The sequence below is a fragment of the Heterodontus francisci genome, chromosome 4 (genome assembly GCF_036365525.1).
Source record: "Heterodontus francisci isolate sHetFra1 chromosome 4, sHetFra1.hap1, whole genome shotgun sequence".
NCBI classification, from domain to species: Eukaryota; Metazoa; Chordata; class Chondrichthyes; order Heterodontiformes; family Heterodontidae; genus Heterodontus; species Heterodontus francisci.
In genome coordinates, this window is record NC_090374.1 from 150,123,137 (window position 1) to 150,148,883 (window position 25,747).

The window sequence follows — 25,747 nt, forward strand, 5'->3', positions numbered from 1 at the left end:
GAGTTCAGAAGAGTGAGGGTGGATCTCATAGAAACCTATAAAATTCTAACAGGACTTGACAGGGTAGATGCAGGAAGGATGTTCCCGATGGTGGAGGAGTCCAGAACCAGGGGTCATAGTCTTAAGGATACGGGGTAAACCTTTCAGGACTGAGATGAGGAGAAATTTCTTCACCCAGAGAGTGGTGAGCCTGTGGAATCCGCTACCATAGAAAGCAGTTGAGGCCAAAACATTGTATGTTTTCAAGGAGTTAGATATAGCTCTTGGGTCTAAAGGGATCAAAGGATATGGGGCGAAAGCGGGAACAGGCTACTGAGTTGGATGATCAGCCATGATCATAATGAATGGCGGAGCAGGCTCAAAGGGCTGAATGGCCTGCTCCTATTTTCTATGTTTACTGGATTCAAATTGCTTTACTGCTTTCCAGACATAATACAGTCATCTTACCTAGTTGGAGACAACATATTGCATTTGGGGCTCAATGGAGGTCTTTAAGGACGGCAATCAACCGCTATCAGAACAGTGTGCCAATAACGTGTCATAGCTTTTTCAACTTTGATTACTACAACAATGGCAGAGACAGGATAAGCGGTCAGTTCTTTGAGTCAGTGCTGAGATGATGGGAACCCACCCTATGAACAATCAACTCTGCCATAAAAGACCCATTTAGCAGATAGCATAAAATATTCAAGTTAATACCTCTATCCTGTAACAATTAACACAAGGGATAAAGCCCCTTAGTGCTCCTCATCGGTCACAGTTCCATGAAAAGATTCCAAGGAGTTGCAGATATAAAGTCGTAAGATGAGAACATATACAAAGAAGAAACCGTTAAGTATCCAGAAGGAAGATGCTGAGATGGTAAAGACGCAAACCATTCTGCGAGCCCTTAAATGAATGCCAAAGATGAATGATCAGTGTGTGTCGAACACACCCTACCCTCCTGGATCAGAGGCAGGGACAAGTGCAACCCAACAAGGGGTTTACAGAGACATGAATAAGTGGCAAAATGAACAATCAGGATGAGGATCAGAACAGAGCATTAGTTGAAACCCAATATTCTAGAGGATGGCACCTTCTCCATATATTTATACGGCTCAAATCCTCACAAAAATAATCAAGGATGTTGACCTATTCACAAATGAGGATATACCTTGAATAATATGACAGACTAATGGACATAAAGTCTTCCTACTTAACAGAAATTCTGAACCACAAACAATGATTTTTATGGATGATAATTAGCTTCCGAGTTCGTCAGATGGAGAAAAATGATTTCCCGCTCAGTCTCTACATAACTGAAAATGTCCATGTGGCAATGTCTAAGGCGTACCATGCGGACGGCACAGTACCCTACTGGACACCCACAATTTCAAGTAAGCCATGGCTTCCTTCCAGATGTGCTGCAGTGGGAAATTATGGAAATAGGGTGATAGAACGCAGAGGACAAACGTCTCAAGCAGTAGCAGCCAAACAGGGAGCTGAAGTGCTCTGTTACTTGCCTGCAGACTTGTGCAGAGGCATGATGTTTCCTTTTACTATCGCTTCTCAATTCCCTGCCCTTGCAGCCTTGGCAAAAACTATTGATTTGTGTCACCTTTGTTGCGACATTTTCATTGAACTATTACTATTGAGGATGGTGCAGGTTGTGGGGGGGGGTGGGGGTGGGAAAGGGAGTATTGCGGGAGAATATTCCAACTCCAGCAGGGAAACAAGGGCAGTAGCACATTAGCCTCCCATTATCGTCCCCACCCAAATGAACTGATCTGCTACCACCTGTTCTGCGTCCCCACCAAAACTGAACCTCCAACTCTTTACATTTTACTTACACACAATTTTGCACACACAGCACAAGTACATTCCCTACACCAGCTAGAATTTGCAAATAAGGCCGACACTCTAGTGCAGTTCTGAGGCAATGCTGCACTGTTGAAAATTTCGTCTTTTGGATGAGACATTAAACCAAGCCCCCACCTGCCTGCTCGGATTGAAGTAAAAGACCCCATGACATTATTTTGAAGAAGAGTTACCCCCATTGTCCTGACCAATATTTATCCCTCAATCAACTTCACAAAAACAGATTATCTGGTCACTATTACATTGCTGTTTGTGGGAGTATGCTGTGTGCAAACTGGCAGCTATGTTTCCTATATTACAATAGTGACAACATTTCAAAGTACTTCATTGGCTGTAAAGCACTTTGAGACATCCAGTGGTCATGAAAGGTGCTATATAAATGCAAGTTTTTTTTTCATAATCAAGGAAGTGGACTGATCCAAAATTTTGAGTGGTGTTAGCACATTACAGGCTGAAGTCAATGGAAACGAAAGTCAGGAGAATATACAATGGGCGGCTGAACCTATATTGCTTGTTTTATACCATCACTCCATGTCAAAATTACTCCTTACCATTCTGTGGGATTTGAATAGTAAATCTTAGTGATTTAGAACTGACTTATGCCAATAAGCAAAAATTGGTCCCAGTATTTTGCACATTACAGTGTCTCTGTCATACCACAGCTCATCCTCCAATATACATTGAGCAAGACATGAGAGATTTGGCTATATAAACACCTCACCAAAGGCACCTCTTTTAGAAAGAACATTGAAGCCCAAAGAGAAGCTGAGGTTTAATTTAATATGAAAGCAGACATAGAATTTACAGCATTGAAACTGGTCATTCGGTCCAACAGGTCTAGATCAGTGTTTAAGCTCCACTTGAGCCTCCTCCCACCTGACTTCAACTTTAGGAGCATTCTCACTAATCTGAGTATTTAGTTTACAAGTTTTAAAATAGAATATATGGTTTTATTTCCAATAGCTATTTCTTTCTCTTTCCATCATTATATATTCTCCATCAGCCAAACTGTGATTTCTTTTTAAATTAAGTTATCCTACCCTAGCTTTGTGACCACTTAGGATGTCTGAAGACATTTAATACTCAATCACTGAAATCAATTAGTCACACATCTCCGACAAGCTGCTTACACAAGTTGCTATAACTTTGATCACCCACTTACCGCCATTATGATTGATGTTGTTAAACTCAATCAGTGCCACGGTGATTGGCTTGTGCGACGTGTACCTCTCTTCATCACTGTCAAAGTCATTTTCCCAATTGATGATTTCCCCTTCATCATTGAAATTCTCATTGCCTCCTTGGTTGTTGAGGTAGTCATTTGCATCATCTTTACGACAGAAGACAGCCACTCCATAGATGTTGTTGCGGCTGATCTGGTTATTGGCAATGTGGGGGAGACTGGAGGACATGACCCATACACCACAGCCCTTATTACCTGCATAAACATTTACGAATGAAATGAAATTCTTAAATTGGGATTCAGAAAAGAGAATGTCTTTATTCAAGATGCATTTGTCCTATCAGATTTTTGCTCTTTTTTAAAAAATCTGTCAATGGAAGTGTGTAACCCACGCAGGCATACAGTTCCATCAATAACCCCCACCCCAGTGCCTACTTGGTAGCTGATCTTCATGTGGGTGGTTAGACGGCAAGTGTTATGACATGATCGCCAAGACTGACCCCATTCGCACATCATGGCCCTTCCCAACTGCTGTTTTTTTTTTGACATCAGCTACCTTGGTACTGATTGGGAGTCAAACCCAAGACCATTGCAGTCAATGTGATGGGATGGGAGGACAAATGTGAATTTTAACCTGACCTACCCATTGTAAGTAAGCAAGTAAAGCATCACCTTTACAGGGCGATTGAGGTCTGCCTGACTGACAGGATGTTAAAGTCTTAACAGGATGAAACACATGGATGGACTCTCAATATGAAGCACTAAAATCACTGCTTATTCAGAGTTTTCAGATTTCAGCCTCTATACAGGGATAATCACAAGTCTCTAAAGAAAACCCTCACTGAAATTGCATTGCGTTTACAGCACAACAACTGGCTATGTGGCTCAACTAGTCTATGCCAGCATTTATGCGCCACACAAGCCTCCATCCTCCCCTCTTCGTCTAACCCTATCAGCATATCCACCATTCATAGAGAACAGGAGTAGGCCATTTAGCCCCTCAGGCTGTTCTGCCATTCAGTGAGATCATGGCGGATCTACAACATCACTCCATATTCTGGCCTTTGCCCCATATCCCTTGATAGCTTTAGTTAACAAAAATCTATCAATCTCAGTTTTAAAATTATTAAAAATTACATCAATTACTGTTTCCAAACCTTTACCACCCTTTCTGCAAAGAACTGCTTCCTAGTTTCACTCCCAAAAGGTCTGGCTCTAATGTTTTGACTATGCCCCAACTAGTGAAATAGGCTAGATTGGGAGATCCATTGTTAAATCTATGCTGCAATCCCTCCAAAACCAGTATATCCATCCTAAAGTGTGGTGCCTAGAACTGCTCATAGTACTCTAGATGCAATCTGACCAGGGCTTTGTATAACTGAAGCATGTCTTCTACCCCCTTATATTCTATTCTGCTAGATATAAAGGCCAACATTCCATTAGCCTTTTTGATTATTTTCTGTACCTGTTCATGACATTTTAATGAACTGTGTAACTGGATCCCCAAGACTCTTTGGACCTCCACTGTTTCTAGCTTTTCGCCATTTGGAAAATACCCTGTTCTATCCTTTTGAGGTCCAAAGTGAAGGACCTCACGCTTGTCTACAATGAAATAAATTTACCAGAGTTTTGCCTATTCACTTAACTATCAATATCTCTTTGTAATGTTATGCTTCCAACTACACTGTTTACAATGCCTCCTATCTTTGTATCATTGGCAAATTTGGATATGTAGCTTTCTATTGCATCAACTGAATAGTTGAGGCCCCAACGCAAATCTTTGCAGGACACCACTTATCACATCCTGCCAATTAGTGTATCTTCCCATTATACTTACTCCATCTCCTTCCGCTTAACCAATTTCCTAATCAGGTTAATAATTTACCTTCAATTAGCTGAACTTCAACATTAGCGAACAGTCTCTTTGGAGGAACTTTATCAAATGCATTCTGGAAGTCCAGTTAAATAACATCCATGCATATTCTGATGAAAGGTCACAGATCTGAAATGTTAACTGTTTCTCCACAGATGCTGCCAGATCTGCTGTGTATTTCCAGCATTTTCTGTTTTAATCCATATACATTTCCCTGTCCACTACTCTAGTCACCTGTTCAAAAAATTCAAATCAGATTCATCAGGCATAATCTTTTTACAAATCTATGCTGGATCTCTCTGATCAGATGAAAATTTTCAAGGTGTTCAGTCACTCTATCCTTAATTATAGACTCTAGCAATTTCCTGACAAGAGGTTAGGCTAACTGATCTATAACTCCCTGGTTTCTCTCTGTCACCCTTCTTAAATAGCAATCTTCCAATCTAAAGGAATGATTCCTGAATAGAGAGAGAGTACTTTGGAAGATTTTAGTTTGGGCATCTGCAAAGTTCTCACCTACTTCCTTTAAAACCCTGGGATGGAAACCATCTGATCTGAGGATCTGTTGCTCTTTAGTGCCATTAATTTCTCCACTACTGTTACCTTGCTTACATTAATTTTTTTAAAAGTCTGATTCAATAATAGTTTCCTTGTGATGTCTGGCATGCTGACCTCTTCCTCTACTGTAAATACTGGTGCAAAGTAATCCTTTAGCATGTCTGCCATTTCCTTATTTTCATTGACAGCATCACCATGATCAGTTTTCAAAGGGCTCACATTCCTCCTGGCCACCCTCTTTTCCGAATATAATTGTAAGCTTTGTGTGTTGATTTTGATTTACCTTGCAAGTTTCTTTTCCTGCTCTTTTTTTTTTGTAGCTCTTACTACTTTGTCACCCTTTGCTGCTCTCTGTATCTTTCCCATTCACTAGGATCCATGCTACATTTTGCATTTTGTATGCTTTTTCTTTTAGTTTTATGATGCCTCTACGTCTCTAGTTTTCCATGGCTGTCTTTTTTGGCAAGTAAATCTCTTGCCCTTTAGGAGTACATACTGGATCTGTGTCACATTAAGTTCGTTTTTTGAACACCACTTAAAGGTGGCTTACTGGTATTGTCACTGGACTAGTAACCCAGAGACCCAGGTATTGCTCTGGGGACATGGGTTCGAATCCCACCACAGCAGAAGGTGGAATTTGAATTCAATTAATAAATCTGGAATTAAAAGCTAGTCCAATTTAAAAGCTAGTCTAATGATGGCCATGAAACCATTGTCGATTGTTGTAAAAACTCATCTGGTTCACTAATGTCCTTTAGGGAAGGAAATCTGCCATCCTTACCTGGTCTGGCCTACATGTGACTCCAGATCCACAGCAATGTGGTTAACTGTTACATGCCCTCGAAATGGCTGAGCAAGCCACTCAGTTCAAGGGCAATTAGGGATAGGCAATAAATGCTGGCCTGGCCTGCGACGCCTACATCCCATGAATGATTTTTTTTTTTAAAAATGGTGCCATGATACTATCGATTGTTGTGAAAACCCATCTGGTTTACTAATGTCCTTTAAAGTTAAAAGACAGGACCTCTAGGGTTGTAATCTCGGGATTACTCCCTGTGCCACGTCCCAGTGAGGCTAGAAATAGGAAGATAGTGCAGCAAAACACATGGCTGAACAGCTGGTGTAGAAGGGAGGGTTTCAGATATCTGGACCATTGGGATCTCTTCAGGGACAGATGTGACCTGTACGAGAAGGACAGGTTGCATCTAAACTGGAGGGGCACAAATATCCTGGCTGCGAGGTTTGCTAGCGTCACTCGGGAGGGTTTAAACTAGTGTGGCAGGGGGGTGGGAACCAGAGCAATAGGACAGCAAGTGAAATAAATGAGGGGGAACTAGTAAATAAGGCCAGTAAGACTAAGAGGAAGAGCAGGTAGGGAAATGTTGAGGAGCGCAGCGGGACTGGTGGTCTGAAGTGCATTTGTTCAATGCGAAAGGTATAACAGGTAAGCAGATGAACTTAGAGCTTGGATTAGTACTAGGAACTATGATGTTGTTGCCATGACAGAGACTTGGTTGAAGGAAGGACAGGATTGGCAGCTAAATGTTCCAGGATTTAGAAGCTTCAGGCGGGATAGAGGGGGTTGTAAAAGGGGTGGGGGAGTTGCATTACTGCTAAGGAGAATATCACAGCTGTACTGCAGGAGGACACCTCGGAGGGGTCGTGCAGCGAGGCAATATGGGTGGAGCTCAGGAATAGGAAGGGTGCAGTCACTATGTTCGGGGTTTTCTACAGGCCTCCCAACAGTCAGCGGGAGGTAGAGGAGCAGATATGTAGACAGATTTTGGAAAGATGGAAAGGTAACTAAAGGATTGTAGTGGTGGGTGATTTTAACTTCCCCTATATTGACTGGGACTCACTTAGTGCTAGGGGCTTAGATGGGGCAGAATTTGTAAGGAGCATCCAGGAGTGCTTCTTGAAACAATATGTAGAAAGTCTAACTAGGGATGGGGCCGTACTGGACCTGGTATTGGGGAATGAGCCCGGCCAGGTGGTCGAAGTTTCAGTAGGGGAGCATTTCGGGAACAGTGACCATAATTCCATAAGTTTTAAGGTCCTTGTGGATAAGGATAAGAGTAGTCCTCGGGTGAAGGTGCTAAATTGGGGGAAGGCTAATTATAACAATATTAGGCAGGAACTGAAGAATTTAGATTGGGGGCAGCTCCTTGAGGGTAAATCAACATCAGACATGTGGGAGTCTTTCAAATGTCAGTTGATTAGCATCCAGGACCAGCATGTTCCTGTGAGGAAGAAGGATAAGTTTGGCAAGTTTCGGGAACCTTGGATAACGCGGGATATTGTGAGCCTAGTCAAAAAGAAAAAGCAAGCATTCGTAAGGGCTGGAAGGCTAGGAACAGACGAATCCCTTGAGGAATATAAAGACAGTAGAAAGGAACTTAAGCAAGGAGTCAGGAGGGCTAAAAGGGGTAACTAGGGAAAGGGTTGGCCCGCTCAAGGACAGAGAAGGGAATCTATGTGTGGAGCCAGAGGAAATGGGCGCGGTACTAAGTGAGTACTTTGCATCAGTATTCACCAAAGAGAAGGACTTGGTGGATGATGAGCCTAGGGAAGGGAGTGTAGATAGTCTCAGTTATCTCATTATCAAAAAGGAGGAGGTGTTGGGTGTCTTGCAAAGCATTAAGATAGATAAGTCCCCAGGGCCTGATGGGATCTACCCCAGAATACTAAGGCAGGCAAGGGAAGAAACTGCTGGGGCCTTGACAGAAATCTTTGCATCCTCATTGGCTACAGGTGAGGTCCCAGAGGACTGGAGAATAGCCAATGTTGTTCCTTTGTTTAAGAAGGGTAGCAAAGATAATCCAGGAAATTATAGGCCGGTGAGCCTTACATCAGTGGTAGGGAAATTATTAGAGAGGATTCTTCGGGACAGGATTTACTCCCATTTAGCGAGAGGCAGCATGGTTTTGTGAAGGGGAGGTCGTGTCTCACTAATTTGATGGAGTTTTTTTTGAGGAAGTGACAAAGATGATTGATGAAGGAAGGGCAGTGGATGTTATCTATATGGACTTCAGTAAAGCCTTTGACAAGGTCCCTCATGGCAGACTGGTACAAAAGGTGAAGTCACATGGGATCAGAGGTGAGCTGGCAAGATGGATACAGAACTGGCTCGGTCATAGAAGACAGAGGGTAGCAGTGGAAGGGTGCTTTTCTGAATGGAGGGATGTGACTAATGGTGTTCCGCAGGGATCAGTGCTGGGACCTTTGCTGTTTGTAGTATATATAAATGATTTGGAGGAAAATGTAGCTGGTCTGATTAGTAAGTTTGCAGACGACACAATGGTTGGTGGAGTTGCGGACAGTGATGAGGATTGTCAAAGGATACAGCAGGATATAGATCGGTTGGAGACTTGGGCAGAGAAATGGCAGATGGAGTTTAATCCGGACAAATGTGAGGTAATGCATTTTGGAAGATCTAATGCAGGTGGAAAGTATACAGTAAATGGCAGAACCCTTAGGAGTATTGACAGGCAGAGAGATCTGGGCGTACAGGTCCACAGGTCACTGAAAGTGGCAACGCAGGTGGATAAGGTAGTCAAGAAGGCATACGGCATGCTTGCCTTCATCGGTCGGGGCATAGAGTATTAAAATTGGCAAGACATGTTGCAGCTGTACAGAACTTTAGTTAGGCCACACTCAGAATATTGCGTGCAATTCTGGTCGCCACACTACCAGAAGAACGTGGAGGCTTTGGAGAGGGTACAGAAGAGGTTTACCAGGATGTTGCCTGGTCTGGAGGGCATTAGCTATGAGGAGAGGTTGGATAAACTCGGATTGTTTTCACTGGAATGACGGAGGTGGAGGGGCGACATGATAGAGGTTTACAAAGTTATGAGCGGCATGGACAGAGTGGATAGTCAGAAGCTTTTTCCCAGGGTGGAAGAGTCAGTTACTAGGGGACATAGGTTTAAGGTGCGAGGGGCAAAGTTTAGAGGGGATGTGCGGGGCAAGTTCTTTACACAGAGGGTGGTGAGTACCTGGAACTTGCTGCCAGGGGAGGTGGTGGAAGCAGGTACGATAATGACGTTTAAGAGGCATCTTGACAAATACTTGAATAGGATGGGAATAGAGGGATACGGTCCCCGGAAGTGCAGAAGGTTTTCGTTTAGGCAGGCATCAAGATCGGCCCAGGCTTGGAGGGCCGAATGGCCTGTTCCTGTGCTGTACTGTTCTTTGTTGTTCTTTAAGAAAGGAAATCTGCCATCCTTTCTTGGACTGGCCTGCACGGGACTCCAGACAGCAATATGGTTGACTCTTAACTGCCTTCTGGAATGGCCTAGCAAGCCACTCAGTTGTCAAGGGCAATTAGGGATGGGCAACAAATGCTGGCCTTGCCAGCGATGCCCACATCCCATGAAAGAATAAAAACCTCCCACTGATCTTCTGTCGTTTGACCTATTAACAAATTTTCCCAGTTTACTGTGGACAGTCTCTGTCTTATCCCATTGAAGTCAGCCTTACCTAAATCTGGATTCTTAGTAGCTGTTCCATGTCTCTCCCTTTCAAACACTACACTGAACTTGACCATATTATGATCACTTCCCCTTAAATGCATCTACGCTATTCACTTCAACTACGCCATGTGGTAGCAAGTTCCACATTCTCACCACTCTTTGGGGAAAGAAGTTTCTCCTGACTTCCATTCTGGATTTACTAGTGACTGTCAGATATTTAAAGACTCTGGTTTTGATCTCTCCGCAGTGGAAACACTTTCTCCATGTCTACTCTATCAAACACTTTCATTATCTTCAATACCTCCAATCAGGTCACCCTTCACTTTTGTAAAGAAAGAGGCCCAGCCTGTTTTTCCTGATAATTATAACCTCTTGGTCCTGGAATCATCCTTGTGAATCTTTTTTTTCCCTCCTTCTCTAGTGTCTCTATATCCTTTTTATAATACGGAGACCAGAATGGACAGTACACATCGGAATCACAGAATTGTTACAGCACAGAAGGAGGCCATTTGGCCCGTCATGTCTGAACAGTTTGCCTAGTGCCACTCCCTGGCCTTCTCCCCGTAACCCTGCATATTCTTCCTTTTCAGATAACAATTCAATTCCCTCTTGAATACCTCAATTTAACCTGTCTCCACCACACTCTCAGGCAGTGCATTCCAGATCCTAACCACTCGTTGCGTGAAAAAGTTTTTCGCTATGTCACTATTGCTTCTTTTGTCAATTACCTTAAATCTGTGCTCTCTTGTTTTCGATTCCTCCACCCTTGGGAACAGTTTTTCCCTATCTACTCTGTACAGACCCCTCATGCTTTTGAATACCTCCATCAAATCTCCTCTCAACCTTCTCTTCTCCAAAGAAAGCAGTACCAACTACTCCAATCTATCCATGTAACTGAAGTTCCTCATCCCTAGAACCATTCTCGTGAATCTTCTCTACACTCTCTCCAGTGCCCTTCCTAAAGTGTGGCACCCAGAACTGGACACAATACTACAGTTGAGGCCGAAACAGTGTTCTTTACAAGTTTAATATTTCCTTGCTTTTGTACACTATTCTCCTATTAATGAAGCCTCGGATGTTGTATGCTTTATTAACTGCGCTCTCAACCTGTCCTGCCACCAATGATTTATGCACATATACACCCAGGTTCCTCTGCTCCTGCAACCCCTTTAGAATTGCACGCTTTAGTTTATGTTGTCTCTCCATGTTTTTCCTACCAAAATGAATCACTTCACACTTCTTTGCATTAAATTTCATCTTGTCCGCCCATTCCACCAACCTATGTCCTTTTGAAGTTCTACACTATCCTCCTCACAGTTCACAATGCTTCCAAGTTTTGTATCATCTGCAAATTTTGAAATTATGCCCTGTACACCAAGGTCTAGGTCATTAATATATATCAGGAACGGCAAGGGTCCTAACACCAACCCTTGGGGATCTCCACTACAAATCTTCCTCCAGTCTGAAAAACATCCATTAACCACTACTCTCTGTTTCCTATCATTCAGCCAATTTCATATCCATGTTGCTATAACTTCGCTCAAGTCTGTTGTGATACTTTATCAAATGCTTTTTGGAAGTCCATGTACACACTCATGTATGCCCTGATCCACCTTTTCTGTTACTTCATCAAAAAACTCCAGCAAGTTAGTTAAACACAACTTGCCCTGAACAAACAAAAACAAGAAATGCTGGAATCACTCAGCAGGTCTGGCAGCATCTGTGGAAAGAGAAGCAGAGTTAACGTTTCGGGTCAGTGACCCTTCTTCAGAACCCTTAACAAATCTGTGCTGGCTTTCCCTAATTAATCCGCATTTGCCCAACTGATTAATTTTGTCCCCAATTATCGTTTCTAGAAGCTTCCCCACCACCGAGGTTAAACTGACTGGCCTGTAGTTGCTGGGCTTATCTTTACACCCTTGAAAAGGGGTGTAACATTTGCAATTCTCCAGTCCTCTGGCACTGCCCCTGAATTCTAAGGAAGGCTGGAAAATTACAGCCAATGCCTCCGCAATTGCCACTCTCACTTCCCTTAGTATCCTTGGATGAATTTCATCCGATCCTGGTGCCATAGCAACTTTAAGTACAGCTAGCCTATCCAATATCTAATCAATTTTAAACCCTTCCAGTGTCTGAATTACCTCCTCTTTCACCATGACCACCATAGCATCTTCTCCCTTCATAAAGACAAATGCAAAGTATTCATTTAATACATCAGCCATGCCCTCTGCTTCTTTGTGTAAATCCCCCTTTTGGTCCCTAATTGGCCCCACTTCTCCTTACACCTCCCTTTTACTAATATGCCTATAGAAGACTTTTGGGTTCCCTTTTATATTAGCTGCCAGTCTCTTTTCATACTCTCTCTTTGCTTCTCTTATTTGCTTTTTCAATTCCCCGCTGAATCCTCTGTATTCTGCCTGGTTCTTGGTTGTGTTATCCACCTGACATCAGTTATGAATGTTAATGGTAGGTTAATTCTGTTGTTAAAGATTAAGGACAGAGCAGGATATAAAGAGACCCTGTTGGGACATATGGTGGGGGGGGGGGGGGGGGGGGAAAGAGGAAAAGAGATGTGGTGAGCAGCAATATGTAATGCTGTGTTTTGTGAGTAAACAGACCATCAAGAAAAGGATCTGCGTCGAACTCAATACTTCGCCATTTGGCTTGGATCCTGTTAACAAAAAGCACACTTTTTCTTCATTTTAATCTCTGTCTCTTTCGTCGTCCAGGGAGCTCTGGATTTGTTTCCCCTACCTTTCCCCTTCGTGGGAATATACCGAACTGTGTCCAAACTACCTCTTCTTTAAAGGCAGCCCATTGTTCAGTTACTATTTTGCCTTCCAATTTATCTGGGTCAGATCCATTCCTACCCCATTGAAGTTGGATTTCCCCCCAGTTCATTATTCTTTCTCTGGACTGCTCCTTGTCCTTTTCCATAGCTAACCTAAACCTTATGATACAATGGTTACTATTCCCTAAATGTTCCCCTACTGACACTTGATCCACTTGCATCATCTCATTCCCAAGAACCAGGTCTCGTAGTGCCTCCTTTCTCATTAGACACTGCTGTAGAAAATTTCCCTGAAGACACTCTAGGAACTCTTGCCTCTCTCTGCCCTTTACACTACCACTATCCCAGTCTATATTCGGATAATTAACATCCCCCATTATAATTGCTCTATAAATCTCGCACCTTTCGGTAATTTCCTTACAAATTTGTTCCGCTACATCTTTCCCGCTGGTCAGTTGCCTACATATTACACCGAGCAATGTAACTGCACCATTTTTGTTCCTCATCTCCAGCCAAATAGATTCTGTCCTTGACCCCTCTGGGACATTTCTCTCCAGCAATGCAATGTCCTCCTTAATCAAAACTGACACTCCTCCCCCCTTTCCTGAATACATTCTATCAGGAATATTTAGTACCAGACCTGCCCTTCTTTCAGCCAGGTCTCTTATTGCCACAACATCATACTTCCATGCGGTTATCTGCGCCTGCAGCTCACACTCCGCACATTCACTTACATGCATAGTGACCCGAAATTAGACTATTACTTTCCCTTTTACTCTGACCACACCCAATAACTTACTATTTCCTACTCTAGTGCAATCTGTCTCTCCCAATTCTCTGTGCACTTTGATGTTCCTCCCGTTTCTCACACCCCTGCCAAGATAGTTTAAACTGTCCCAAATAGCACTAGCAAATCGCCCCGCAAGGAAATTTGTCCCAACTCTGTTCAGGTGCAACCCATCTAGCCTATACAGGTTCCATCTTCTCCAGAACTGGTCCCAGTGTCCCTGGAATCTAAAGCCCTCCCTCCTGCACCATCTTTCCAGCCACGCATCCATCTGTCCTATCCTTCTATCAGATATGAAGTTATAGAATAAAGCAGACATATTAGGTAGTGTCATTTTCAATAATTGAAAAGACTAATTGGAATCCAATTCCAACATAACTCTAAAGCATTAACAATTTTGCAATCAAACCTCAAAACAAAAGAACAGTATCTGTTCAATAAAGTGCCAGTAAGCCCTGATCAAAAGGAATTAGACATAGGTGCTCAAATGTGTTCAGATTTCATTCAGCGTGATTATAAGCTCTCAGTGTAAAAGATTAATTTCCTACTCTGGTCTTGTCATGGCTGTGGAGGATGCTGTTAACAGAACACACACATTTGGAAACCATGCAAATTAAATCAGTGAGATTGACTGCACTGCATTCTCATCACAGCTATGGAATTCACTATGGATCATTGTGGACTGATCAGAGCAGGGCTGTTTACATGAAGTCATTGTGAATCAATGACACACTTGTCAAACATTCAGCAGTTCACCTTCATTACTCGACCCAAGTCCATTCCAAGTACAAATCACTTTCTGCGTGAAGAACTACCTGACATCAATCCTGAATTTGCCTTCTACCAGTTTGATCCTGGGTCCTATTTTCCTGCTGTAATAAGTAGGTTTAAAGCAATTCTCCGATATAGCTTTTCCATGCAGTTTACTATCATGTAATGTTCTACAAGGTCACCTCTCAGGCACCTCCTTTCCAGGCTGAAAAGCCAAGGTCTTTACCCTTAACTCACACCCTTAAACACTGGGGGCGGTTAAGTGTTGTGGCTCTGCACTGCATCAGTCTGTCTGATGTCTCAGTGATGAGAATTGGACACGGTGCTTAAGAGGCCATCTGACCAAAGTACTATACACTTTGACCATCAACTCCCCTGACTGTTTTACGATGTAGTTTAACATCCTATTGGGTTTTGTGATTGCTGTTCTGTACTGGCTGGGCATGTTGGATATTGCATTTACTAAGACCCCTTGATCTCTTTCAACTGATCTACATCAACACCATTCATTACTTGAGTGTGGCCCAGGGGCTCTCTGTCCTATAGTTAAATACCTAGAAACTGTTCCAGGATGGCGTACCCCCTGTAGAGATTTTAACAAATCAACACAGGAGAGAACTATTGTACTTTGCAAAACGGCAACAGCAATGTGTCTATTTGAGGTGGATACAGCGGCAGGATAGGAAAAGAAAATTAGAGTGGGAGGAGGCTTGTGTGGAGTATAAACAGTTGCATTGGCTTGTTGGGCCAAATGGCCCGTTTCTATGCTATAGATTCGACGTAATTCTGATTTGTATTCTGTAAATCCCTTTCAACATAAAGGAGATCTTTACCACATCATTAATCGGACAGGATATCTTAATTCATACACAACCAATCTGCACTCAAGCCAGTTTAGTTAGTAAACCTCAAAGTAGGTTTGTTTTAATTACACAAGGCACAGAAATTAAAGATGAGCTGAAATACAACATACCGTACCCTTACCATATATGGTATTCCCTTCTATCAACCCTTTCCCTCGCTCGCCCACAACGACGCCATCTGAATAACCGTAACAGATAAGATTCTTTCTCAGGATAGGGTCTCCTCCTCGCCGAATATCTGCACCTCCCCAATGATTTTCACGTATAATATTTTCTAAAAATGAAATGAAATATATGTTATAACCATAAAATGTTGAAATGCAAACCACATTAAGTGTTGTAGAAGAACTTATCTGTCTATCACCAAGTTAGTGAATGTTTGGTGGAACTGGCAGTGTTTAGCCATTTACACCTACGGCTGGGAGGTAGGGGCTGAGCCTTGGCAGAAATTACTGCTGCATCAGCAAAGTACGCTGCATATTAAACAATGTTAAGAATGGGACAATGATGGAGGTGCGTACCTGCCTGTACAACACTGCACTGTGTCATTTCCAAGACCCCTGACCATTTCAGTAGCTTTCAATCAATCATTCTCCTCTTTTCTCCAATATCCCCCTCTTCTCCTGAAGACGGTAACCATTGCTCAAACATGCTTTTACGAGCTGCAGACACCCAGCTCTACCTATTTCTCATTTGTGGATCTGAACAGTGAATGTCATCAGGTTGCATAACAGTAAGGAGCATCACAGCTGAGCCTAATTCTGCTTTAACCTATGGACTCCTCCAGCAGCAGTATTGGACAGGGAACAGCCAAAGATGATTCACCCCTCTCCCACCCCCAATTATCTTTGTACTTCTGTTAATGGTTACTTCTTCTTTGGCCTCCTTATCTCGAGAGACAGAGACAATGGGTAAGCGCCTGGAGGTGGTCAGTGGTTTGTGAAGCAGCGCCTGGAGTGGCTATAAAGGCCAATTCTAGAGTGACAGGCTCTTCCCAGGTGCTGCAGCAAAATTTGTTTGTCGGGGCTGTTACACAGTTGGCTCTCCCCTTGCGCTTTTGTCTTTTTTCCTGCCAACTACTAAGTCTCTTCAACTCGCCACACTTTAGCCCCGCCTTTATGGCTGCTCGCCAGCTCTGGCGAACGCTGGCAACTGACTCCCACGACTTGTGATCAATGTCACAGGACTTCATGTCGCGTTTGCAGACGTCTTTAAAGCGGAGACATGGACAGCCGGTGGGTCTGATACCAGTGGCGAGCTCGCTGCACAATGTGTCTTTGGGGATCCTGCCATTTTCCATGCGGCTCACATGGCCAAGCCATCTCAAGCGCTGCTGACTCAGTAGTGTGTATAAGCTGGGGATGTTGGCCGCCTCGAGGACTTCTGTGTTGGAGATATGGTCCTGCCACCTGATGCCAAGTATTCTCCGGAGGCATCGAAGATTTAATGAATTGAGACGTCGCTCTTGGCTGACATACGTTGTCCAGGCCTCGCTGCCATAGAGCAAGGTACTGAGGACACAGAATTGATACACTCAGACTTTTGTGTTCCGTGTCAGTGCGCCATTTTCCCACACCCTCTTGGCCAGTCTGGACATAGCAGTGGAAGCCTTTCCCATGCGCTTGTTGATTTCTGCATTGAGAGACAGGTGATAGTTGAGCCTAGGTAGGTGAACTCTTGAACCACTTCCAGAGCATGGTCGCCAATATTGATGGATGAAGCATTTCTGACGTCCTGCCCCATGATGTTCATTTTCTTGAGGCTGATGGTTAGGCCAAATTCATTGCAGGCAGCCGCAAACCTGTCGATGAGGCTCTGCAGGCACTCTTCAGTGTGAGATGTTAAAGCAGCATCGTCAGCAAAGAGGAGTTCCCTGATGAGGACTTTCCGTACTTTGGACTTCGCTCTTAGACGGGCAAGGTTGAACAACCTGCCCCCTGATCTTGTGTGGAGGAAAATTCCTTCTTCAGAAGACTTGAACGCATGTGAAAGCAGCAGGGAGAAGAAAATCCCAAAAAGTGTGGGTGCGAGAACACAGCCCTGTTTCACGCCACTCAGGATAGGAAAGGGCTCTGATGAGTGCCGCCATGTTGAATTGCGCCTTTCATATTGTCATGGAATGAGGTGATGATACTTAGTAGCTTTGGTGGACATCCAATCTTTTCTAGTAGTCTGAAGAGACCACATCTGCTGACGAGGTCAAAGGCTTTGGTGAGATCAATGAAAGCAATGTAGAGAGGCATCTGTTGTTCGTGGCATTTCTCCTGTATCTGACGAAGGGAGAACAGCATATCAACGGTCGATCGCTCTGCACGAAAGCCACACTGTGCCTCAGGGTAGACGCACTCGGCTAGCTTCTGGAGCCTGTTTGGAGCGACTCGAGCAAAGACTTTCCCCACTATGCTGAGCAGGGAGATTCCACAGTAGTTGTTGCAGTCACCGCGGTCACCTTTGTTTTTATAGAGGGTGATGATATTGGCATCGCGCATGTCCTGAGGTACTGCTCCCTCGTCCCAGCACAGGCAAAGCAGTTCATGTAGTGCTGAGAGTATAGCAGGCTTGGAACTCTTGATTATTTCAGGGGTAATGCCGTCCTTCCCAGGGGCTTTTCCGCTGGCTAGAGAATCAATGGCATCACTGAGTTCCGATTTGGTTGGCTGTATGTCCAGCTCATCCCTGACTGGTAGAGGCTGGGCTGCATTGAGGGCAGTCTCAGTGACAACATTCTCCCTGGAGTACAGTTCTAGGTAGTGCTCAACCCAGCGGTCCATTTGTTTGCGTTGGTCAGTGATTATGTCCCCTGATTTAGACTTGAGGGGGGCAATCTTCTTGATGGTTGGCCCAAAAGCTCTCTTAATGCCATCATACATTCCTCTGATGTTTCCGGTGTCTGAGGCCAGCTGAATATGACTGCATAGGTGTTGCCAGTAGTCATTTGCGCAGCGCCTGGCTGTTCTTTGTGCAGTGCTTCTGGCTGCTTTAAGTGCTACAGATGTTAACTCGCTGGGGGCTTTCTTGTAGTTCAACAGTGCAATGCGCTTAGCGGCTATGACAGGTTCCAGCTCTTCAAAATGAGATTGAAACCAGTCTGCATTTCTCTTCGCACGTTTGCCGCAGGTGGTCAAAGCTGACCCATAGATAACGTCTCTGATGTGGGCCCACTTGGTCTCAGCATCCCCTGTGGGAGTGTTTTGAAGGGCTGTTACAAGTGAATTTAGAACTTTTTGTAACAGCTGTGGATGAGAAATTCTGCTCGTGTGGATGCGCGGGTGGCCCTTCTGCTTGGAATGATGCAACTTCTTTGGTCTGAGTCTAACCTTGCTGCACACCAGGGAGTGGTCGGTGTCACAGTCTGCACTGCGGAAGCTGCATGTGATTTGTACACTGTTTAAGGAGGCTCGCCTTGTGACGATGAGGTCTAGCTCGTGCCAACGACGCGATCTTGGGTGCCTCCATGAAACCTGGTGACAGGGTTTAGTGTGAAAGAACGAGTTGGTATTGCAGAGGTTATGATAGGTACACAACTCAAGCAGTCTCTGCCCGTTCTCATTCATCCTTCCAATGCCATAGCGCCCAAGGCAGGAGGGCCATGAGTCATGGTCGGCCCCAACCCTGGCATTAAAGTCCCCCAGCAGGAACAGGTGTTCGGTATTGGGTATGCTGCTAATGATGTTATGGAGTTCCTCGTAGAACTGGTCTTTAGCTTCAGGTGGGAAGCAGAGTGTTGGAGCATAGATGCTGAGTAGGTGTACTGGACCAGAGGTGGTGAGCAGTCGGATGGACAGTATGCGTTCCGAGCTATTTGAGGGAGGCTCCATCATGCTGAGCAAGGAGTTTCTGATGGCGAAGCCCACTCCATGTTGTCTTGGTTCTTCAGGATCCCTGCCCTGCCAGAAGGTGTAGTCTTGCTCTGCTAGAGATCCACTCGCGGGGAGGCGTGTCTCCTGAAGTGCTGCAATGTCTACATTGAGTCTACTGAGCTCGTTGTTAATGATGGCAGTCTTCCGAGAATTGTTGATTTGTGCAAGGTCTTCCGACAGGCCAGGACACATAGTTCTGACGTTCCAGCTTGCAAAGCGAAGGGCTGGTACCTTCTTTCCTTTTTTCATGTTGTTTGGTGCGGTGTTGCAGTCCACTTTTCAGGCAATGACCCTGAGCTCCAAGCACCCATTGAAGCAGGTGGACTGTGGCGGGACAGAACCTTATTGACTGGGGGCTGCCCGGTTTGAGGCGGGCGGTAGCTGTCCAGTGAGGTGCGATGACCTCACCCACCGACAAAGGCAACCCGTGGCGCCCAATTTCTACGCCAGTTTAGCTGGACTTATAACCCGTAACTGTTGCCTTCCGTGTTGTTTCAGTCGCTGTGAGGCAACTATGGAGTGACTTCTCCATGGTGCATGCCTGGGCGAATGTATGGAGGTTGAGAGTTGCCCAATCGTCAAAACCCCCCTCTCGGCCTTTCTGGTGGGGTCCAAAGGAGTGCAGAGCACAACATTTGGCACCGGTATGGTTGCAGGAACTGCCGGAAACATGCCAAAGGTGACACATAAACCGCCTACGGGGTTCCGCTCCGGATTTTCTGTTAGGGTTTACTCCCTTAGCCTTGGTCTCTCCCGAGACGCCCACAAGGCAGTGGGGTTAATGTTAATGGTTAAGGACTTCAATTATTTCTGTACTTCCATTAACAGAAGAGCTCCAATCTCCAACTATCTGATCAAACCATGAACACAGTCAAGAGTTGCAAAGTTCATATGGGTCAAGTCTGGGGAAGAGAACTCTACCCTGATGGATTCTGTTTTTTGAAAGGTTGTGAACATTAGTGGAAACAAAGTGTTATGACCAGGTGAGAAAGGTGTCTAGGGGTCACTTTCAGCCTTCACCTGGTCTTACTGTAACAGGGTTTTATTTTAAAACACAGTGTTTTTAGTTCCCCCTTGATGAATCCTTGTTCACCATTTTCCAATTATAAGGCAAAGAAACTAGTACAAACAGGCTTTCTTAGGTTTAAAGAAAAGTTGAAATTTATTCAACTTAAACTCTAATTCGGTCAAGCCCTATGGATACACGACGCACCCACGCTAGCATGCATATGTGATACACACATGCAGATAGAGACAGAAAGAAAACAGAAGAAATAAATTGGAAAAGTCTGAGGCAATATCTGAAGAGTTGTTGTTACAGTTCTTCGAGTTCACTGCAGAGTCCTTGATTGTAGGTAAATCTTGCTTTTCGTTGAGGCCCAGTATTCTTCTTAAACCTTGTTCACTGTTGGAGACTTTTCTCTCTTGGGGTCCATGTGGCTTCAGTGGATTCAGAGGCTTGTGAGAAAGACATGGGAGCAGGCAGACAGGAGAGGCGCTGTGGCGAGCCAGCCAGGAGAGACCTTCTCAGTCCAGGAGCATTCAGCTTCCTGCCCAAACCGTTTGTACAAATACAAAACACTCAGGTTGCCCAGCAGGTTAGTCATGTGACGAAGTGGTTTGAACGTTTGTCCGTTTATGTATTTGGCCATCTGAGCAGTCAACCTGGAATGTGAGCTCCCCCACCTTCAACGTCTGGTGATCAAAAGTCCATTGTGGGTTGAATGCATCAGGGAATGGCTGCTTTGTCCTTCCAAACACTGTCTGTTAATATGCAAATGTATTTCCCAGCCATGACTGATCTGTTTAACAAGTCCTTTCCTCGCTCCAACAACAGTTAAAAATCAATGTTCATGAAAAAATTGACGTGCCTCATTGTTGGCAGGTGGGGGCCTAGCGTGACAACAGGTACTTTTTATTCCAATACAACAGGCAAATCAGACTTGAGAAAGGTTATACAAACAGTAAGACATATTAAAAATACACCCTCTGTCAGTTTCTTAAAAGGCATAAAATATAGAATAGCAAGATAAGCATCGACTCAGAATGCGCAGTTCAAATATGTGTGTCTCTGGTTGAAAAGCCCAGTGCTTTGCATGTTGTGAGGCTGCATACTGACCTAATATTTGGCCCCTTCCATTTTCATTCACTGCAACACCTGCGGCAAGTCCTTGGTAGATGTGATTCCCACTGTGAAGAGACACATCATCAACATACTGGACTACGAAGTGTTACTGTCTATGTTAGTGAAGATTAAAGGGGGAAATTTCTGGCAACACCTCCACACTCACTACTGGCATACCCCAGGGTTCCAGTCTTATCCCCAACCACTTCTCCTTTAGATGCTTCTCCTCTGGAATGTCACCTAGTAGTTTTCACAAGTACATCGATGACACTCAGCACTTTGAGTGAGTAAGTGAAGAACAAACTTACATTTATATAGCATCTTTTACGACCTCAGGATTCCCCACAGCCAATAAAAGTACTTTTGATGTGCAGTCACTCTTTTAATGTAGGAAATGTGGCAGTCAGTTGGGCCAGCAAGATCCACAAACAGCAATGAAGTAAATGACCAGATAATCTGTTTTTAAGTGATATTTGTTGAGAGTTAAATATTAACCAGGACTGCCTGACAAGAAGGCAGAAACTTGGTTTAACATCTCCTCCAAAAGACAGAACATTGCAGCACTCTCAGTACTGCACTAAAATCAGCCTGGGTTTTGTGCTCAAGTCTCTGAAGCAGGACTTGAACCCACAAGCTTCTGACTCAAAGCCAAGAATGCCACATCACCTCAAAACCTGAGCTAGTTATTTTGGAACTGAACAATGTTACTGTCTGCTTGAGTTACCATAAAAACATTAACTACTTTATCCCCAACACCTTTCCCACAGGAGACTTTATCAGCTAGAATTCATGCTAAAAAAGATTGTAACTATAGTATAATAACTTTGATGGGGAGTTTTATTATCGCCACAAGTCATTTATAGTTGTCTTTTGAAAATACTCAGTACCTAAATCAGACCTTAGCTTGGGAATATTCCAAAGCCTCTTTTCCAAAATAAAAGATCAATGCTCTGAAACCATGTTTTCGCAAAACTCAGTGGAATGGCTGATATCAAGACTTCCAGACTTTGTTACAAGTCTAAATGCACAATGTACCTTTTTCCACTGTTACATTTTAATGAAGATTGTATTTGTGCAGATTGCATTTAACTATTCATGACATACACACAATGGAGGTAATGCAACATGGGATTTGTAAATTCAGCAATAACTCTTGAGGAAAGGCTGGTGTTATTGCCTATTTATATCTCAGGTGCTAAGGAACAAATGCAATTCTCAGCTACTACTAATGTATTTAAAAGACTCTAGGTTATGCAAATATCTTTAACGCTCAGTCAGACATTACACAAAACCCAGGAGCCACAGCTGTGCCCAAGAGATTAGGACCAAAATGACAGAAGCTGCAAGTGGGAGCACTCACCTCACCACAGGGTTTCCATTATATAAAATGTAGATGCCAGCTTCTTTATTTCCATAGATTCGATTACTACGAATGATGCCTTTTCCATTCCCGAGCACAACAATCCCTGAGCGATGGCCACTATGTATCTGGTTACACTGCAGAGCAAAGCAAGAGAGAAACATTACAATGGAGTATTACTGCTTGAATGCTGTCACCTTTGCCACACAGCACTAGAAGACCAGGAACTGCTTTTTCTGAAAATTCAGATTCAAACTGAAAACATTGTTAGGCCATTACAAAATAGCTCTGTTGTGGCTCTGGTTGAGTAGCTGATCCATGCAGAGCGGAACATCCCCCCAACCCCAACCACACAGATTCAACCCCAAGTCCATGTTGCTAGGAATAGGATGGGGTACACAGTAAGGGTACTCCACTCGAGACTGGGGTTAAGGGATATAGTTGGGACAGACAGAGGGAGCCATACTCTCCACCTAGACCATGTGTGGATGTTCAAGATAGGCAAATGCTTCAGTATTAGGGTGTTGGAAGCTATAATTAGCCTCAGACGAATTAGCTCTGGCTTCTGATCCCAACCCAGTGATTCTTCCCGGATGCCAGGTGATGATGTAAGCCATTCCTGCCCAACGCCATGACAGAATAGTCTATTGACGATCATCAATCTTTATTCATGAAGAATGTGCAACTGAACAAGATCATCAGCATGTTGAGCTAAATATGTGGAGTGGTAGGCGACAAGAGAGTGGGGATAATGGGTAAGTACTCTGATTGGCAGGATGTGACCAGTGGCGTCCCACAGGGATCTGTGTTGGGGTCTCAATTATTCACATTATTCATTAACGACTTGGATGATGGCATAATAAGTCATATATCCAAATTTGCTGATACAAAGTTAGGCAGCATTGTAGACAGTCTAGATGATAGCATAAAACTGCAAAGAGATATTGACAGACTAGGTGAGTGGGCAAACTGTGGGAGATGGATTTCAATGCGGGCAAGTGTGAGGTTATCCATTTTGGACCAAAAAAGGATAGAGCAGGGTACTTTCTAAATGGGAAGAGGTTAAGTACAGTGGATGTCCAAAGAGACTTGGGGGTTCAGGTGCATAGATTTTTAAAATTCCACGAGCAAGTGCAGAAAATAATCAAAAAGGCTAATGGAATGCTAGCCTTTATATCCAGAGGATTGGAGTATAAAGACACAGAGGTTATGCTGTAGCTGTACAAAACCGTGGTTAGACCCCACTTGGAGTACTGTGAGCAGTTCTGGGCACCACACCTTAGAAAGGATATATTGGCCTTGGAGGGAGTGCAACAAAGGTATACAAGAACGATACCTGGACTACAAGGGTTACGTTAAGAGGAGAGATTACACAAATTAGGCCTGTTTTCGCTAGAATTTAGAAGGTTAAGGGGTAATCTGATTGAAGTCTTCAAGATATTAACAGGAAAAGACAGATAAAGATAAACTATTTCCACTGGTTGGAGATTCTAAAACTATGGGGCATAGTCTAAAAATTAGGACCAGACCATTCAGGAGAGATGTTAGGAAGCACTTCTTCACACAAAGGGTGGTAGAGGTTTGGAACTCGCTCCCACAAACAGCAGTTGAAGCTAGAACAGTTGTTAATTTTAAATCTGAGATAGATTTTTGTTAAGCAAAGATATTAAGGGATATGGGCCAAAGGCAGGTATATGGAGTTAGGCCGCGGATCAGCCATGAACTCGTTGAATGGCGGGACAGGCTTGAGGGGCTGAATGGCCTACCCCTGTTCCTATGTTCCGAAAAAACCCAGCCTTCAGAAAAATAGGAAGAGATGGGAGAAAATGGGTGAATGGAAAAATATCAGTTGCTTTCTGGCTAATCAACACATCAATATAATCAGTTTTGATTAACTGGGTCTCTAAGTTTATATCGAACGTGGGTTTGTTTTCACCCTGCTCAATTTCCAATGCTATTAAAAAAACCAGAGACTTGCGCATTGGGGGTAGAAAGCAAGAAAAGATGTAGGATGATCCAAAAAAAATCTTTGCATCCTTCTATATAGATTGGAGTGAAGAATGGGGCTGTTGTGGGAAGGAACTGCTGTGGCTGCTGTGGGGCGGCACAGTGGCGCAGTGGTTAGCACCGCAGCCTCACAGCTCCAGTGACCCGGGTTCGATTCTGGGTACTGCCTGTGCGGAGTTTGCAAGTTCGCCCCCGTGACCGCGTGGGTTTCCGCCGGGTGCTCCGGTTTCCTCCCACAGCCAAAGACTTGCAGGTTGATAGGTAAATTGGCCATTATAAATTGCCCCTAGTGTAGGCAGGGGAATTGAGGGAAGGTGGGGATGTGGTAGGAATATGGGATTAATGTAGGATTAGTATAAATGGGTGGTTGGTCGGCACAGACTCGGTGGGCCGAAGGGCCTGTTTCAGTACTGTATCTCTAAATAAAAAAAAAGCATTCACCACACTGAACAGCCAAATATGGGATAGGTGGAGTAAGTCTCTCTCTATTCTGCTCCAGCACAGTTTAATCCCAATATCGGAGGAGTGACATTTCCATTTCCCGTAGCAGCTTTGCTGATTACCTTTCTAAGAGTGATCTCCAATTTAATGACAATTTGTGCAAATTGGAGGCTTTGTACTGAGAGGTGCTGCTCACTAGGACAAAGCCCAAAGTCATTCATGTACAATCAGTACAGCCAGAAGAGTGGTGGAGATTTTCATCCCATCAATTTGGGCTGAATTCAGATTCAGACTCAGACATCAAAAAGTAAAAAATGTGCAATACGCTATGTTACTCGAAATGTCAGTGATGGTATTGCTATATAAAAAACCCACAAGACTATTTTTCAACGAACGTTGAATGGAAAAATATTCTTGTGCATTTAGAAGTAAATTCTGATTCAACCAGTTTAAATAATTCCTGTTTGGAATCAAGAGCTATACTGAGATGGTCAAAAATCAATGGCAGCAAACAGTCATGCAAAACAAAGGGTTAATTACCAGAATCAAAGGGTTGGCTCCCTTCCGGATATCAATACCAGCCTCTGAATTGGAGTGGATGTTGTTGTCTGCAATTAGACCACCTGCTGCCAATCGTAAAAAGATTCCTGATGCTTTGCATTGACTAATTTCATTCTTTATCATTATAATCTGAGGGCAAGAAGAAGGACTATTAGCTATCTACCAAACAGAGCATATTTGATTAACACTAAACTACAGCTGCCACCCAGATTCACAAGCTTCTAATTACACATTGTAT

The 25,747-nt window shown here is 43.8% G+C and overlaps 1 protein-coding gene across 2 annotated transcripts in view; it reads right to left on the reverse strand.

The window, feature by feature from the left end:
- The window catches only part of fbxo10 (F-box protein 10), a 97,472-nt gene that overhangs the window by 20,350 nt on the left and 51,375 nt on the right, over positions 1 to 25,747 (reverse strand). For both annotated transcript variants that reach the window (XM_068030321.1, XM_068030322.1), the window contains exons 4-8: positions 25,489 to 25,638; positions 22,501 to 22,637; positions 21,135 to 21,205; positions 15,277 to 15,429; positions 3,020 to 3,295 (exon numbers count right to left, since the gene is read on the reverse strand). In XM_068030321.1, the coding sequence (XP_067886422.1) occupies positions 3,020 to 3,295; positions 15,277 to 15,429; positions 21,135 to 21,205; positions 22,501 to 22,637; positions 25,489 to 25,638 (787 nt within the window). The remainder of the gene's footprint in view (positions 1 to 3,019; positions 3,296 to 15,276; positions 15,430 to 21,134; positions 21,206 to 22,500; positions 22,638 to 25,488; positions 25,639 to 25,747) is intronic.